Genomic DNA, 17,289 nt, shown 5'->3' with positions numbered 1-17,289 from the left:
GACAAGAACAGACAGGTGCAGTGTATCTGTGCAGTCTAAGGTTTTGCAGTTAAGTGCAGTTCTGACTGCATAGCTTGAGATTTGTTTACTCTTAATTAAGAGATTCTAATCTTATTCAGAAATCATCAAAACAAAAACAAAAACTGTTCTAATAAAGTAAAAAAATATATAATAACTGTTTCCTCTAACCAGTTTGTCATGAATGTCTTTATTCCAAGACCACACATGTTTTAGTTTTATCTCCCCCCAACAATACAAGTAAATAGTATTTAGGCTACTAGTACTTGTGACTAATCATGATTAATCACAGAATATTATTGTGATTAACTTGATTTAAAATGTTAATCGATTGACAGCACTAATTTTGTTCTTCATTTTATTTTATTTTTTTCAGATATAAGTATGTGAGTGTGGTCGGAGGCAGCTGCCCATGGTCCAGAGCCCCCACCCCAGCACACTAGAATGTACCTGATGAACGTGCCTCCAGTCGCAGCTATTTACTCAGAATGGAGATCCTGCGGTCCACCCAGAGGCTTTAGCCTACCCCTGTGCTTCAATGACTCGGACAGCGACTTGTCCACCACTGGCACACCTATCCCAGACAAGGTCCAGATGATCATAGAGAGCCTGAGAAGCACCCAGTCCTCACTCGACATGGGCGACGAGATAGAGGGGAACGTGCCATCAGGTCAGGAGGCCCGGCCCCAGGGCTACAGGGCCCTGAGGGGACCCATGACAGCAGCACTCAAGACCAAATGCAGGGATCCTTCTCAGGACCTGGTGCCGGAGGTTTCCTCCCCAAAGGACTCTGAGAGCCAGGAATCTGATAGTGACGACTCGGTGGATAGAGGGATTGAAGAGGCCATACAGGAGTACCTGAAGGAGAAGGATGACCACAAGCGAAAGGCAGAGCCAACTGTCAATATTTTACAGCCATCCAAGATCCCAAGGAAAGACCAAACATTTGCAGATATTCCCAAACAGCATTCCGATAGCAATAAGGTTTTAACTGCCATTAACCAGGTCCCGAGAAGTGTCAGAGTGGAGGCACACACTACACCAACCATGCCAGCCATTAAGAAACTCACCCTACAAAAGACACCCTACAAAGAGAATCCTTTTAAGACACAAATGGACACAAGCAAAGGGAAAGTTGGTAAACATCTGTCCTCTTCTGAGCTGAAAAGAGGCCCCTCAAATTTGAACCCTGTATCTGACAGAGAAATGTATCCCAAAACAGTGAAAGTGAAGGAAGACTCACCTGATTCCAGCAGTGATGATGGTATTGAGGAGGCCATTCAGCGGTATCAGTTGGAGAAAAAGAAGGACAAACCTGAGCAAGGATGCACAGAGTCCTCCAAGCCCCTGCTACCCCAGGAATCCTCCAAGCCCCTGCTACCCCAGGAATCCTCCAGGCCCCTGCTACTCCAGGAATCCTCCAGGCCCCTGCTACTCCAGGAATCCTCCAGGCCCCTGCTACTCCAGGAATCCTCCAGGCCCCTGCTATTCTTGGAAGAGTCTGACTCAAGTAGTGATGATGGGATAGAAGAGGCGATACGCAGCTACCAGCTTGAGAAGCAAAAAGAGGAGAATAGTGTGGTGATACAATCTCTTCCCAAGCTAAAGCAATTGAGCAAAGCAGCTCCAGAAAGTACAAGCTCACAGCTGAAAAAACACAAATTATCTCAAAAGAAAAAGAAGAAAATGGAGGGGGATTTAAAATCTCTCCTACCCACTCCCTCTCCCTCCTGTGTTATCAAAAATAGACTTACGGGCAGCCCCAAAGGCAAAGGAAATGAGGTCCGCTCATCGAAATTAGAGACCATGAGGGAGCAGCAAACCCCAGCCACCTTAAAGGTGAACACAACTGTTGAACTGCTGTGTGCTGAGGCAATACTAGACATTTCAAAAGCTGTCTTGCCCAACGTTTTTAATCCCAACGCAGGGCCTACAAGCAGCAACTCCATCGAACCCACTCCTCTTCTCATCTCCTCAAACTGCCCAGGTGACAAAAGTGACGACAGCTCTATCGACAGCGAGGATGGGATCGAACAAGAAATCCGGATGTTTCTTGAACAAAAAGCCCAAATGCACAAACAGCTGCCCAGCACCGCTCATCCAGGTGAAGCAAATGAGACCGAACGGGAGAAGACAAAACTGAGTGCCTCTCAAAAGAAGACAATGAGACTGTCTTTGTCACAGAAAAGAAAATGCAAAGAGGAAGGAGTAGGCAGGAGTGTTTCCAAGGGGGAAACAACTGTTCCCAGAATGGATGAGGCCATCTCAAAGCTCTTGACAGAGACTGAAAGAGGGTCAAGGTCATCTGTGTCCTGCCAGAGAAATCCCCCACAATCAGTGACACACTTGGAGAGGGAACAGAGTGGAGACAAGAGCAGCTCACTTGACAGTAACGAGGACCTGGACACAGCAATAAAAGACCTGCTCAAGACAAAGAAGAAGTTAAAAAAGAAGACAAGAGATATGAAGTTGAAGTCAAGGAAAGGCCTCAAGGATGTGGAACCTTTGTCTGTTAACAAATTACCGTTAAAGAAACAGAAAACTGAGCCTAGTCCCAAGTCCAGCGTTTTGAAAAGCCTTAAAGTAACTTCCACCCACAGTAAGAATGACAACAAGGAGAAACGCAAAGTGGGTAAGCTTCCACAAAGCAATAAGAGGAAAGAGTCAATCGATCGAGCAGGTGAGACACACACATCTAAAGGGAACGCACACACGGAAACCTTTCCAGGTAACAAGAGTGAGGTTGTGGTTCAGGTAAAGGAAGAGAGCAGTTCCGTGGACAGCGACGACAGCATTGAGCTAGAGATCCGAAAGTTCCTGGCAGAGAAGGCTATGGTTTCTACCGTGGTGAAAACAAGGGATGGAGAGGAGATGGGGAATGGCAACGTCAACGTCAAGACCACCGGCCCTCTCTCAGAGAAAGACATCGGACTGGAAGATCAGCTGGCTGAAATTCCAAGAACGGGCATTACTCAATGCTCTGACCCTCCTCTCCTGAGTCGGTCTGTACAACAGAGAGTGTGTCAGGATGGAAGAGTCTGTCCAAACCTATTCACGGTCCTGCCAGACAATCCGAGCTCTGCCACAGTCGCTGTCAGTGGACCGTGCTTCTCCTCTGCGGTCATTCACAGCTGCTGCCCCTCGGAGCCTGCGGACGGGGCGGGGGCTGCGGGCGGGGCGGGGGCTGCAGACGGGGCGGGGGCTGCAGACGGGGCGGGGGCTGCAGACGGGGCGGGGGCTGCAGACGGGGCGGGGGCTGCAGACGGGGCGGGGGCTGCAGACGGGGCGGGGGCTGCTCGAGCACAGAAGCAGTGGAGGGACGGTGTAGGAAGCTGCGATAGAGCCCAGAAAGCCAGTTCAGAGAGTCCCACTCCCCTTCTGTCCAGCACTGACTCAGAGCGCTGGCATCAGAGCCAGGCAATCGCCCCCACTGGAGAGAAAGACATGATTCCAAATAAATCCCCATTCCATACTAGTGCACCCAGTGCCTGTGAGGTTACAGCAACCGCTCCGGCAGGTCAGTGTGGTGTCTCTAACACCCGTCAGCGTAGGAGTGCTGACCAGGCACCAGATACGCCTAACGATGTCTCTCCTGCTGTAAGAAGCTTCAGATCAATTGTCCCTTTTCACCGCTCCTCAAAGACACCTGCCTCGGCCAGCTCCCTCCCCCCTTTCTCCCCTCTGACCACATCCAGGCGATCTACAGGGAGTTACTTCATGCAAAGCCATTCATCACTGGGCAGGTGGGGTCAGTCCTCAAGCCCAGGGCTGTGTGGGAGTGTGGTGCATGTGGCCAAGGACCAGACCATGTTTGTCGAACTGTCCACGAACAAGACCAACCACGTACCGGTCAGAAGCAGGGAGTTGAGCAAGGGAGAGGAGAGGAGAGGTCTGCCAGGGGAGATGGAGAGTGACAGGGAGAACAAGAAGACAGATGAGAGAGGAGAGCAGATAGGAGGAAGAGAGGAGGAGTGTGTAGATGAGACAGATTCAGAGGAGAGGAGAAGCCCAGAGAAGAAGCAGGGGTTTCCTACTTTGTAAGTACAGGCTTTTTCTTGTCTGTGAAGTTGCATAAAATCACCTTTTTAATTTTAGTCTATAATCTATTGAGTGTGTTCTCCTAGTAGATATCATGTAAACTCAAGTTCATTCATTTGTAGGTTTCAAGGGAATGTTTGTTGTTAATACAAAAAAGAGCAGAGTACAAAGCTTTCTTTTTATATGTTTGTACATTTATACATCTATTTAAATATGATACAATGCCACCAAGAAGACTAAACCTTTCAATTTGCGCTCTGAGATTAGTTTTTGTTGTTGTTGAAATTTGAACCCTTAAAAGCAATATCTACCACCCCAAAACAACTAACTTGAGTTGAATGTTGGCACTAACCAATGCACAGCTGTGTGTGTGTGTGTGTGTGTGTGTGTGTGTGTGTGTGTGTGTGTGTGTGTGTGTGTGTGTGTGTGTGTGTGTGTTCGTACAGGAACTGACATAGGTTATTTTTGTCACTGATGTAGTGCTACTGATGGCAGTATACAGACCATCTTAGAAAAGAAAACTGTCTCATACTGATGTTGGGGGTGGGGAGGGGGTTGGTAGACTTTCAATTGGAAGCATAGATGAGGACATATCAAACTCCATGTCTTTTAACAGCAAGCAGTGAAGTGGGTCATATCTAGCCTATGGATGAGTGACTATCAATGCAAATAATTCAATCTCTGTTTAAAATCAAAATTTATAATCCCCAATGTGTTTGTGCGTGTTCTCAAACCTACATATATTATTCGGTTTCCTATCTCTATTTCAACTTCTTTCCCATAGCTCAAAATGGGCCTTTGCATTCAAATGCATTTTAACCAAACCTTGGTTTAACACATTCATAAATACAAGAACATGTATTTGGCCTATTGGAAGATTGGGCTAGTCACAATCTGGAATAGTCCCTCTCTTTACATATTTTGGAAATGGGTTCAAGGTTCGGCCGATATTCTATATTATGGAATATTGTGGTATTTTGGAGCATATCATGATTTTGTTCTGTTATTGACAATAGTCTAAAAAGTGCTTAGAACACCAGTGGGGTATTCCATCAACGTCGCTAAAGGAAATACAGGCTTATTTTTGACAAGTTTGATATGTTTTGAGACGTATCAAAATAAGCTTGGATTAATAAGCCCCAATATCACCATAGCTACAAGCGCAGTATCCCACTTTCTGCAGGGCAAAGAACATCTAGTATTGAAAACAGGCCTCTGTCTCACTATTACCACACCACCGACAGTAGATCCACTACGCTGCCATTCAGTTCCACTGTACTTCAACAATGATCGTATATTGTGATAACGATATTATCGTATAGCGTGACTGACATTTTGGATATCACCCAACCCAACTTCAATTTGGTGTCTAATAAAATGGAAACATGTCAATTTTGTTGCATATGAAGTCTGTGACAGCAGCTGGTGAAACCGTGAACAAGTCAGCAATCGACGGACCATTCAGACTTTTATTCTGAACATTTTAAATAGATGTCAACGTTGTTGAAAATCAATGACACTCGCTAGTCAAGCCAAAATATTGCAATGCAATGGATTCAGTGAGTAATCCCCACTAATACCTAGTTAGTGTAGTGTGTTTTGGCTTGACTAGCGAGTGTGTCATTAATTTTCAACAATATTGACATTTATTTAAATCTTTCAGAATAAAAGTCAGAACATTTTGATTGGTTGGAGGCTTGTTCCTGGTTTCACCAGCTGCTGTCACTATTTCTCCTTCTCACAAACTTACTAAAAACTAAATCACCAAGGCTCTCCATCTTACTTCACTTGCCATTTGGTAGTTGTTTTTCTTTGTTTTTGCTTGTTATATAGTCAGTTTTCTTGAATTTCTTATGTTAAAAGAATGTTATTTATTTTTGTTTATGGAACAATGAGGAGAAAAATACTTTTACTGAACATGCTGTGCATCGCCAGTTTTCATAAATATTTTGCAAAATGTAACTTTTCCCCCGTCAGAGGACAGAAACGTTGACTGTATCTTTAAAGTGCAGCTGTGTAATAAAGAGTGAACTTCAAACAGCAAATGTGCTCCTCATATCTGATTTAATTGCATTATCATTGACACTAAAACCAAAACGAAGCAATGGGAAAGGACATCTAAAGGTAATCAAAATTGTATGGCTTTCTAAAATAGTTTCATATTTAATATACAGTTCCATTACAAATTACAATTTCTTTCCTCAACCATTTCAGAAGTATACCAACTCTAATCTGATATACAAATAGCTGAATATGCATCCTGACATCCTGTACGACAGCTCAGAGAGACTCCTCCATGCTACTCTTCTTCAGGAGGATGGCAGATAGATGGATCAGTTTTTTATGTATCGCCATAATCCTCTCATATCAATTTAATCTATTCCTGACACTGTTTCTCATGTGCATGACTAATAGCTAATGTTAAACAACATCATTGTCTCCCTATGGTTCCTCTCTCACTGTGTCACATCAAAGATGCTCTGTGTGAACATTGTACTTACACACTGTGAGTGTGAAGTACCATGGAGCATGATAACACAGAAATTCAAGGCCTCTCTTTGATCTCTGTGCATCTCTGTCACTGTCACAGCATGTCTTACACTATAAGCATCTTAGCCTTTCGGCTTGTTCTTGTGTCATGCATGAGCAGAGTGTAAACACTGTGTAGGGGGTGGTAGTTTGATGCGTCCTCTCCTCTCCCTAGCCACAGATCTCTGTCCAGCGCCATTGACCCTGGCATCACCCTCAGCCCCTACATAGCACTGAACTCAGAGGAGCGGAGCAGGAGGTTCAGAAGGTGGCGCGTCTCAGTAAAGCCTCCAAAGGTAAAGTGCCAAACATACACAGGGTCATTCCAAACATACACACGGTCATTCCAAATATACACAGGGTCATTCCAAACATACACACGGTCATTCCAAACATACACACGGTCATTCCAAACATACACAGGGTCATTCCAAACATACACACGGTCATTCCAAACATACACAGGGTCATTCCAAACATACACACGGTCATTCCAAACATACACAGGGTCATTCCAAACATACACATGGTCATTCCAAACATACACAGGGTCATTCCAAACATACACACGGTCATTCCAAACATACACAGGGTCATTCCAAACATACACACGGTCATTCCAAACATACACAGGGTCATTCCAAACATACACAGGGTCATTCCAAACATACACACGGTCATTCCAAACATACACAGGGTCATTCCAAACATACACACGGTCATTCCAAACATACACAGGGTCATTCCAAACATACACAGGGTCATTCCAAACATACACAGGGTCATTCCAAACATACACAGGGTCATTCCAAACATACACAGGGTCATTCCAAACATGCACAGGGTCATTCCAAACATACACAGGGTCATTCCAAACATACACAGGGTCATTCCAAACATACACAGGGTCATTCCAAACATACACAGGGTCATTCCAAACATACACAGGGTCATTCCAAACATACACACGGTCATTCCAAACATACACAGGGTCATTCCAAACATACACAGGGTTCTTCCAAACATACACAGGGTCATTCCAAACATACACAGGGTCATTCCAAACATACACAGGGTCATTCCAAACATACACACGGTCATTCCAAACATACACAGGGTCATTCCAAACATACACACGGTCATTCCACTAGTTGAATCTGTCTTCACTTGTCTCATTTTACTCGATATGTGCTGATGTGAAATAATAGGATAGGTGAAAGCATCATATTTTCAGTAGGGTAATCATTATGTTGCCAATGACAATCCAGTATTTTCTGATTTGTGAAAATGAAGCCTCATTTTTTAGGTACACCCTTAGTAGAGGAAACATTTATGATGATGACGTTGTTTCAATGGTGCTCTGTTACAGGAGACCAAGGCTAAGAAACCTGTCAAAAGAAAGCTCCAATTTCATCAAATGTCCAGGTACAGAGATGTTTGTGCAGTATTAAAAACAAATGTTCAATAGGCAAAGGCTCTGTTTACAATTTTACATTGATTTTTTTCAGGACAAAGGAAACAACATGGAAATAAAACACCAAGAAATAATGATTATACCGTATATAGAAAGGAAATTACTGGTATTGTTGGTTGAGAAGGTTTGTCACTTGTTGTGACACTGGTTGAATTGTTTGATGGGGCATAATGGTTTCTGTTGACTGCACTTTATGTTTTGTTATTGCATCTTCTCTGATTATGTTTAACTGGAAATGTTTGAATTATTCGTTTTTTAAGGGAGACTACATATCATTTCACAATTTAAATGTGTTTCTTAACAAACTCAATTTAATATCACGAGTTCTCGTTTGGGTGTTCTAAGTATGACCAACAATGTTCTTCTCTGTTGTTATAGTGTATTGACTACTATTTCTTGACACTTTTTCAAGTCTCAGTTATAGGATACTGTTGTATTATCAAGAGAATCATACATATTTTGTAAATATGTATTTGAATAGGGTGAATTCAGGTAATCTGGAACATTGTGGGACACCTGACTCCAGTCCCTTTCTGTGACATCACCTCCATGAAGTGATGTGATTTCAGTCACAAGACATCCATGCTAAACCTATAAAAATCCTGCCGACTACATTTTGTTAGAACAGGAAATAAACACAGGTGTCCCACATTACCTAATATCCTAGATTACCCAAATTCACCCTATACATTATTTTTTGGATTATGCTAAATTGTATGCCTGTCATCTTACATTTCAATAAAAAAAATCATTTTCCATTTCAATAACGTTTTGTGGGGGAGTAAACATTTGCCAGATTCAGTGTTCATGGGATTTGTAGTTTAAGATGAAAACCGATAACAACGAAGTAGTGCGCATGAGTAGTCCTACGGACTGCAACTACCAGACGCAATTCTCTTTGACCTTCAGTGGGAGGGGACAGGCAGAATAAGCATGGCGGCTGGAGTTCTAACGAAAGGTACATTTGTTATGTAGTTTGTTATGTACATTTTCTCATGAATAATCAGCCTTTTCGTTGTGGTTATGAAATAAAATGCAATTTTGCTAGCAACACTCGTTTGATAGAGACCATTATGTACGTTTTCCACATGCATAAAGCAATGCTAACCGGCTGGCCGTAACTGAACTTGCTAGATGCTAGTATTTACACACCGAAATGTTGATAGGATGCTAGCTTTAATAAGCAAATACTATCATAGTTACATGTGTGTATGCTTCGTGCTTTCTAGTAGGAATCTGCGGGCTCCGCAACTCTCGGCTCTTTTCAGCTGGATACGCTTACAGGGGTCCCCAATATGCCACCGCTGCGGCTGTCAAACCAGTGCCATTGCAAACTGACAGCAGAGGTAGCTACAGTACTATACACACACCTTACAACAGAGGTAGCTACAGTACTACACACACACACCTTACAACAGAGGTAGCTACAGTACTACACACACACCTTACAACAGAGGTAGCTACAGTACTACACACTCACCTTACAACAGAGGTAGCTACAGTACCACACACACACACACCTTACAACAGAGGTAGCTACAGTACTATTACACACACCTTACAACAGGTAGCTACAGTACTATACACACACCTTACAACAGAGGTAGCTACAGTACTATACACACACCTTACAACAGAGGTAGCTACAGTACTACACACACACCTTACAACAGAGGTAGCGACAGTACTATTACACACACCTTACAACAGAGGTAGCTACAGTAATATTACACACACCTTACAACAGGTAGCTGCTGTTTTCAATATTGTACCTTCTGAAGTTGGGAACAACAGTACAACAGAAATGTACACTATGTAAAGAACAGTAAATACGTACCCCCTAGTCACTTGCTTAAAACACTTGAATAAAAAGTAAATTCTGTGAATTTTTCTCAGTGTTTTTATAATGCGTTTCAATGTTCCTCTCTCCTCGCAATTTCGTTCCAGCTTCGTCTGACACAGTCCAGAACCTTCCCCTTGAAACTTCTTCCCCAGACTTCTTTCATTTGTCAGAACTGTTCTCCTTGAAAGATCTATTCGATGCCAGAGTTCACCTTGGCCACAAGACAGGCTGCAGACACAGGTATGGGGGCTCTGGTTTTTGCATTTCTTTTGTCATTACAATTCAGATCATCTTCTCTGCAACAGGGTGTCTTTATTATGCCTGTAGGGTTGTTGTGCATTGTACTCTGTAGGTACAGGGACATGAGTAATAGAAGAAGTACAGTTTAGCATAATATAGTCTCTAGTCCTGATCAACGATCTCCTGTCTGTCTGTTGCCCTCTCTCCTAGGCTGATGTAGCCTTACCTGCCTGTCTGTTGCCCTCTCTCCTAGGCTATGTAGCCTTACCTGTCTGTCTGTCTGTCTGTTGCCCTCTCTCCTAGGCTATATAGCCTTACCTGTCTGTCTGTTGCCCTCTCTCCTAGGCTGATGTAGCCTTACCTGTCTGTCTGTTGCCCTCTCTCCTAGGCTATGTAGCCTTACCTGTCTGTCTGTCTGTTGCCCTCTCTCCTAGGCTATGTAGCCTTACCTGTCTGTCTGTTGCCCTCTCTCCTAGGCTGATGGAGCCTTACCTGTTCGGCTCTCGTCTGGACCAAGACATCATCGACCTGGACCAGACGGTGGAACACCTCCAGGCGGCCCTGAACGTCACCGCCCACGTGGCGTACCGCGGCGGGGTCATCCTCTTCGTCAGCCGCCGCCGGCAGTTCAGCCACCTGATCGAGAGCACGGCGCAGGACTGCGGGGAGTATGCCCACACGCGCTACTGGCGAGGCGGCCTCCTCACCAACGCGCCCATCCAGTACGGCCCGGGCGTCCGCCTCCCCGACCTGGTGGTCTTCCTCTCCACCCTGAACAACGTGTTCCAGCAGCACGTGGCGGTCCGCGATGCGGCCAAGATGAACATCCCCACGGTGGGCGTGGTGGACTCCAACTGCAACCCCAGCCTGCTGACCTACCCGGTGCCGGGCAACGACGACACGCCGGCCGCCATGGAGCTCTACTGCCGCCTGTTCAGGATGACCGTCACCCGCGCCAAGGACAAGAGGAGGCAGACGGAGCTGCTGCAGGGCCTCTCCAGACGAGAGCCCAACAGGTCCTGAGAGGGGTAGAAGAGGACTGTCAAGAAAAGACTCTCAACGGCGCTTTTTTTACGAATACGAAGTGACTTCCTTCCCTCCTCCTCCTCTCTTTATTTGCGTCGATGTGAGAGAACTGATTGGGTGAATCATGCCAACCGTCTCTGGCATACTGCTTTCACCTGTCCTGCGTTTGGTTGATCAGTGCAGATGAATGTGAGGTGGTGAGGAGGGAAGCTACTCCACTGTTGTACTCTAAGCACTATGTCTGAGTGACTGACTACATATTTACCTGCGCATTTGGTTAGATCACGCATTGGGTAAATGGAAATGTTCATGTGTTATTCTGTGGTTTTTCACATCATCATTCCGGATATGGTTGCCATTATTCACAATTCAGTAAATGCAAACCTTCTATACTTGTTTGTATACAATGCCATGGTGTTATGCAGTGAAATGTATCTGGTCAAGTGGCTGTTATTATTTAATTAACTGTCAAGTAAACGTTCTGTCTCTTGATTTGTGTGGTGTCATCTTGTGTGGGGTGATTTTGTCAGGTCTTGCATTTCCTTCAAGTGCTAAAGGGCTGTATGAAAAATAGCTCAAATTCTTAGTGCTCTTTAGCCTGCTTTGTTACAAAAATGCGTTCTTACACTTTATCTGGAGCATACCTTATACTTGGTATGGTCAAACGGTGTGGCGCGAGGCAAGTCCAGGTGTGCCGTGGGATTTTGTGACAATCATACATCATTATTGCAATACACAACTATGCAAGAGGTTATTTATTTAAATAAACAATAACCCCTTTATAGGAAACGTTGTTTCATCTCTAAATCTAAGACTACAATTCCCTTGATGCCTAGCCCCTAGGTGACATTTTTGACACAGGTGTTGTGCATTGGCCAATCAAGTGATGTTGTTTGCATCCTTTATACCACTTATCTGCTTTATGCGTGACGTTTAAGACCGAAAGCTCGCAATAAATGACGGTTTTTGCGCAGTGTTTGATTGTGCGGATGCTGTTTTACACTCTATTGATACTCTTCAGTTCCAGCACCTCAGCAATGTCTGATCACGGATGCGCGGTGGTATTTTCACTATCTTGACGGAATTACTAGAGACACATCAAAGACCCTGACTGAGAGACTGAGTGTGAACAACCGACGTTAAAAAAGAGAAATCTGAGGGGGGGGGGGGGGGAATTGATCGCTTTCTTGTGAGATGATTTAGTGAAACTTTTTGGTGCCACCTGACGTGGATGTATGTGTAGATGGTCCCTGGAAGTTGTGCGCTTCAAGGAGGAAAATGGATACCACCGTGATTGAACAAGGTGAGTGCATCTGCTCAAATAATGAACATTATGCAAAAAGAACATGTTTTACTTGTGTGTAAGTACAGCTGGCTTCACTGACTCATGATTTGGGCCTACCAGGTATTTGCCCAAGGGGGTGTTATATGAAGGCAAGTGTGGAAGGACAGAATGCCTCCTACTGCTGAATGCTGCACATAATGGTAAGAAACTGGTGCCATTAATTCAGTCCAGTGCCATGAGCGCAAACCGGGCCCAGGGCCAGTCCTAGGCATTTAGGTGCCCTAGGCGAGAGTATGATTTGATGCCCCCCCCCTCACCCAAAATGTTAGGGGCGCCACCACCACCACATTAAGCCACCAGTACTGCCTCATCACCACCCACACATTCAACAGTAAAAATATCGACAACAATGGTTTCAAGACAAAAATATGATTTGTTGTTGAGGTTGATGGGATGTTTTTATAATGCGTTTCAATGTTCCTCTCTCCTCGCAATTTCGTTCCAGCTTCGTCTGACACAGTCCAGAACCTTCCCCTTGAAACTTCTTCCCCAGACTTCTTTCATTTGTCAGAACTGTTCTCCTTGAAAGATCTATTCGATGCCAGAGTTCACCTTGGCCACAAGACAGGCTGCAGACACAGGTATGGGGGCTCTGGTTTTTGCATTTCTTTTGTCATTACAATTCAGATCATCTTCTCTGCAACAGGGTGTCTTTATTATGCCTGTAGGGTTGTTGTGCATTGTACTCTGTAGGTACAGGGACATGAGTAATAGAAGAAGTACAGTTTAGCATAATATAGTCTCTAGTCCTGATCAACGATCTCCTGTCTGTCTGTTGCCCTCTCTCCTAGGCTGATGTAGCCTTACCTGCCTGTCTGTTGCCCTCTCTCCTAGGCTATGTAGCCTTACCTGTCTGTCTGTCTGTTGCCCTCTCTCCTAGGCTATATAGCCTTACCTGTCTGTCTGTTGCCCTCTCTCCTAGGCTGATGTAGCCTTACCTGTCTGTCTGTTGCCCTCTCTCCTAGGCTATGTAGCCTTACCTGTCTGTCTGTCTGTTGCCCTCTCTCCTAGGCTATGTAGCCTTACCTGTCTGTCTGTTGCCCTCTCTCCTAGGCTGATGGAGCCATACCTGTCTGTCTGTCTGTCTGTTGCCCTCTCTCCTAGGCTGATGGAGCCTTACCTGTTTGTCTGTTGCCCTCTCTCCTAGGCTGATGGAGCCTTACCTGTCTGTCTGTTGCCCTCTCTCCTAGGCTATGTAGCCTTACCTGTCTGTCTGTTGCCCTCTCTCCTAGGCTGATGGAGCCTTACCTGTTCGGCTCTCGTCTGGACCAAGACATCATCGACCTGGACCAGACGGTGGAACACCTCCAGGCGGCCCTGAACGTCACCGCCCACGTGGCGTACCGCGGCGGGGTCATCCTCTTCGTCAGCCGCCGCCGGCAGTTCAGCCACCTGATCGAGAGCACGGCGCAGGACTGCGGGGAGTACGCCCACACGCGCTACTGGCGAGGCGGCCTCCTCACCAACGCGCCCATCCAGTACGGCCCGGGCGTCCGCCTCCCCGACCTGGTGGTCTTCCTCTCCACCCTGAACAACGTGTTCCAGCAGCACGTGGCGGTCCGCGATGCGGCCAAGATGAACATCCCCACGGTGGGCGTGGTGGACTCCAACTGCAACCCCAGCCTGCTGACCTACCCGGTGCCGGGCAACGACGACACGCCGGCCGCCATGGAGCTCTACTGCCGCCTGTTCAGGATGACCGTCACCCGCGCCAAGGACAAGAGGAGGCAGACGGAGCTGCTGCAGGGCCTCTCCAGACGAGAGCCCAACAGGTCCTGAGAGGGGTAGAAGAGGACTGTCAAGAAAAGACTCTCAACGGCGCTTTTTTTACGAATACGAAGTGACTTCCTTCCCTCCTCCTCCTCTCTTTATTTGCGTCGATGTGAGAGAACTGATTGGGTGAATCATGCCAACCGTCTCTGGCATACTGCTTTCACCTGTCCTGCGTTTGGTTGATCAGTGCAGATGAATGTGAGGTGGTGAGGAGGGAAGCTACTCCACTGTTGTACTCTAAGCACTATGTCTGAGTGACTGACTGTACATATTTACCTGCGCATTTGGTTAGATCACGCATTGGGTAAATGGAAATGTTCATGTGTTATTCTGTGGTTTTTCACATCATCATTCCGGATATGGTTGCCATTATTCACAATTCAGTAAATGCAAACCTTCTATACTTGTTTGTATACAATGCCATGGTGTTATGCAGTGAAATGTATCTGGTCAAGTGGCTGTTATTATTTAATTAACTGTCAAGTAAACGTTCTGTCTCTTGATTTGTGTGGGGTGATTTTGTCAGGTCTTGCATTTCCTTCAAGTGCTAAAGGGCTGTATGAAAAATAGCTCAAATTCTTAGTGCTCTTTAGCCTGCTTTGTTACAAAAATGCGTTCTTACACTTTATCTGGAGCATACCTTATACTTGGTATGGTCAAACGGTGTGGCGCGAGGCAAGTCCAGGTGTGCCGTGGGATTTTGTGACAATCATACATTTCAATACACAACTATGCAAGAGGTTATTTATTTTAATAAACAATAACCCCTTTATAGGAAACGTTGTTTCATCTCTAAATCTAAGACTACAATTCCCTTGATGCCTAGCCCCTAGGTGACATTTTTGACACAGGTGTTGTGCATTGGCCAATCAAGTGATGTTGTTTGCATCCTTTATACCACTTATCTGCTTTATGCGTGACGTTTAAGACCGAAAGCTCGCAATAAATGACGGGTTTTGCGCAGTGTTTGATTGTGCGGATGCTGTTTTACACTCTATTGATACTCTTCAGTTCCAGCACCTCAGCAATGTCTGATCACGGATGCGCGGTGGTATTTTCACTATCTTGACGGAATTACTAGAGACACATCAAAGACCCTGACTGAGAGACTGAGTGTGAACAACCGACGTTAAAAAAGAGAAATCTGAGGGGGGGGGGGGGGGGGGGAGAATTGATCGCTTTCTTGTGAGATGATTTAGTGAAACTTTTTGGTGCTATATTGTTCCGTTGATTTTATTTGGAGTGAGACTGATGTGCATTCGCTCTTCTCAGATCATTGTATCATTTCAATGTTAACTGCGTTGATACTAGGGTTGTTCACTTTTTTGCAGGAGTTTTCATTCTCAATGCATCTATTTTTTCTTTACAATTGTAGTTGTTTTTAATTTTAATGTTTTTTTTCAACTCAATGGGTTAGGGTTATGTTTCTGCTTTGATGCAATTTTACAAACGTATTTGGCACTGGTAAATAAAAAAAAAACGGTTAGAGACGAGGGAACACGTGTTATAGAAGATATTTTGCACGGATATGAATACAGGTGTGCCTTGAGATTTTGCCCTTTGGTGTGACCTGTTCACAAAAACTTTGAAAACCGTATAGAGTGCAAGAACGCAACACAGCCGTATTAAAGGCCCTTGCACACCAACGCGTTTTTTACGCGCGTTTTTTACGTCCGTTAAAAAAATAAATTAGAACTCATGTTGTGTCAACCACGCTTGCACACCAATCCGTAATAATTAGTCCGTCAAAAAAAAAACGCAACAGGTTCGATTTTCTGCGTTTTTCGCGTCCGTCAAAAGCCTTTTGAGAGTTGTTATTGACCACTCCGCCATGGTATAGACTGGGACACGTCGTCAAATTAGAACTTTAGGACAGTTGGATTAATGTTTACAGAAGTACATGTCTCAAGTATTATCTCGCGGTTAGTCGAGTGAAAGAAAAACAACATACAGATGATAATTCACACAATATAATACCACGAAAGCGTAAGGCACTAAACAATAACATTCAGTTGGGCAGCATCACTAAACAATAACATTTATTTGGGCAGCATCCTACTCAAACTCAGGCAGAAGGGCAGGGTCCGGGCAGGTTCACACACTGTCACAGACTGTCAGTGCATCATACATCATTCAGCATGGTTAGGTATAGGCTGGCTATATATAGCTGTTTCTTTTTCTATTCTACTATTCTATTCTACTTCTGCTGTCTGCGAAACCCTGGGTATGCACCCCCCTTCCCGCGTCCCTGATTGAATGCCGAATGCATTTTCTGAGATGCGGCGCTCTTGACAGGCGGAGGTTGAAGACGCGCTTGTCCTCTTCAAAAAAAGTTCGCAACGTAAAAAAACGCAACGGACTCCGCAACGGACCGGTGTGCAAGGTCTCGGTGCGTAACGTTTTTTTCGGATGAAGGATTAAAAAATACGCGTGCGTAAACGCACGCATTGGTGTGCAAAGACCTTGGCAACCCTGAGCGGAGAGTCTACACATGGTATGATTACATATCACACTGCAGGAGATGCACACCACGCTTTGTTAAAAGAAATAAAGATTTATTGTACTTTTCTACTGATAATACATTCTACTGATGTGGTCTACCATTTGGTTTTAGTTCTATTGCTCTCAGTTGTTTGTACCTTTTGCTAAATCAAGCATTTAGAATGTAGAGTGCATATTGCGAAAGTTCGCAACGTAAAAAAACGCAACGGACTCCGCAACGGACCGGTGTGCAAGGTCTCGGTGCGTAACGTTTTTTTCGGATGACGGGTTAAAAAATACGCATGCGAAAACGCACGCATTGGTGTGCAAAGACCTTTATATTTAGCTCGTAAGGTGCATAACTGCTTGCTTGCCATAAATTACAATTGTCCCAAAAAGTTTCCGTAGTTGATCCCCTATAAATACCACCCCTTTCGTCTGTTGTCGATTCTCGGTGAGACACGACGAGGTGTGTGACCGCTTAATTGTCGTAGTCTGTATGGACATTCGACGTTGGAGTTG

The 17,289-nt window shown here is 44.9% G+C and overlaps 3 protein-coding genes across 4 annotated transcripts; all 3 read left to right on the top strand.

The window, feature by feature from the left end:
• Window positions 1-462: 462 nt before the first annotated feature.
• Window positions 463-8,990, top strand: ppp1r26 (protein phosphatase 1, regulatory subunit 26; the record flags this gene model as incomplete). Its single annotated transcript, XM_080529374.1, has 8 exons — window positions 463-1,352; window positions 1,497-1,625; window positions 1,767-2,646; window positions 2,773-2,983; window positions 3,150-3,342; window positions 3,714-4,055; window positions 6,767-6,881; window positions 8,880-8,990. The coding sequence occupies 8 exons, from the start codon at window positions 463-465 to the stop codon at window positions 8,988-8,990; spliced, it is 2,871 nt and encodes a 956-aa protein (XP_080385500.1).
• LOC308156622 (small ribosomal subunit protein uS2m-like) lies at window positions 8,979-11,653 on the top strand. Of its 2 annotated transcripts, none has more exons than XM_080530003.1 (4): window positions 8,979-9,017; window positions 9,292-9,405; window positions 10,007-10,142; window positions 10,619-11,653. In XM_080530003.1, exons 1-4 carry the CDS (start codon window positions 8,993-8,995, stop codon window positions 11,163-11,165), a joined length of 822 nt encoding a protein of 273 aa, XP_080386129.1. In that variant the 5' UTR covers window positions 8,979-8,992; the 3' UTR covers window positions 11,166-11,653. The 2 variants fall into 2 exon arrangements, with proteins under 2 accessions (XP_080386129.1, XP_080386128.1); XM_080530002.1 differs by having other exon boundaries at window positions 9,289-9,405.
• A 1,326-nt stretch (window positions 11,654-12,979) lies between these two features.
• LOC308155270 (small ribosomal subunit protein uS2m-like) lies at window positions 12,980-14,781 on the top strand. Its single transcript, XM_080528555.1, has 2 exons — window positions 12,980-13,094; window positions 13,746-14,781. Exon 2 carries the CDS (start codon window positions 13,750-13,752, stop codon window positions 14,290-14,292), a length of 543 nt encoding a protein of 180 aa, XP_080384681.1. The 5' UTR covers window positions 12,980-13,094; window positions 13,746-13,749; the 3' UTR covers window positions 14,293-14,781.
• The last annotated feature ends 2,508 nt before the right edge of the window (window positions 14,782-17,289 follow it).

This window comes from Nansenia antarctica, assembly GCF_963989245.1.
Source record: "Nansenia antarctica genome assembly, chromosome: 4".
In the NCBI taxonomy this organism is placed as follows: domain Eukaryota; kingdom Metazoa; phylum Chordata; class Actinopteri; order Argentiniformes; family Microstomatidae; genus Nansenia; species Nansenia antarctica.
The sequence above is the reverse complement of the archived record's forward strand: the minus strand, read 5'-3'. Positions and strand labels throughout refer to the sequence as shown.

Excerpts from the sequence above, each read along its gene's own strand:
- LOC308156622 (XM_080530002.1), top strand. The coding sequence starts at position 8,993 with ATGGCGGCTGGAGTTCTAACGAAAG. Across the intron at positions 9,018-9,288 it reads GGCTGGAGTTCTAACGAAAG|TAGGAATCTGCGGGCTCCGC; the intron begins GTACATTTGTTA and ends CGTGCTTTCTAG. Across the intron at positions 10,143-10,618 it reads AAGACAGGCTGCAGACACAG|GCTGATGGAGCCTTACCTGT; the intron begins GTATGGGGGCTC and ends CCTCTCTCCTAG.
- LOC308155270 (XM_080528555.1), top strand. The coding sequence starts at position 13,750 with ATGGAGCCTTACCTGTTCGGCTCTCGTCTGGACCAAGACATCATCGAC.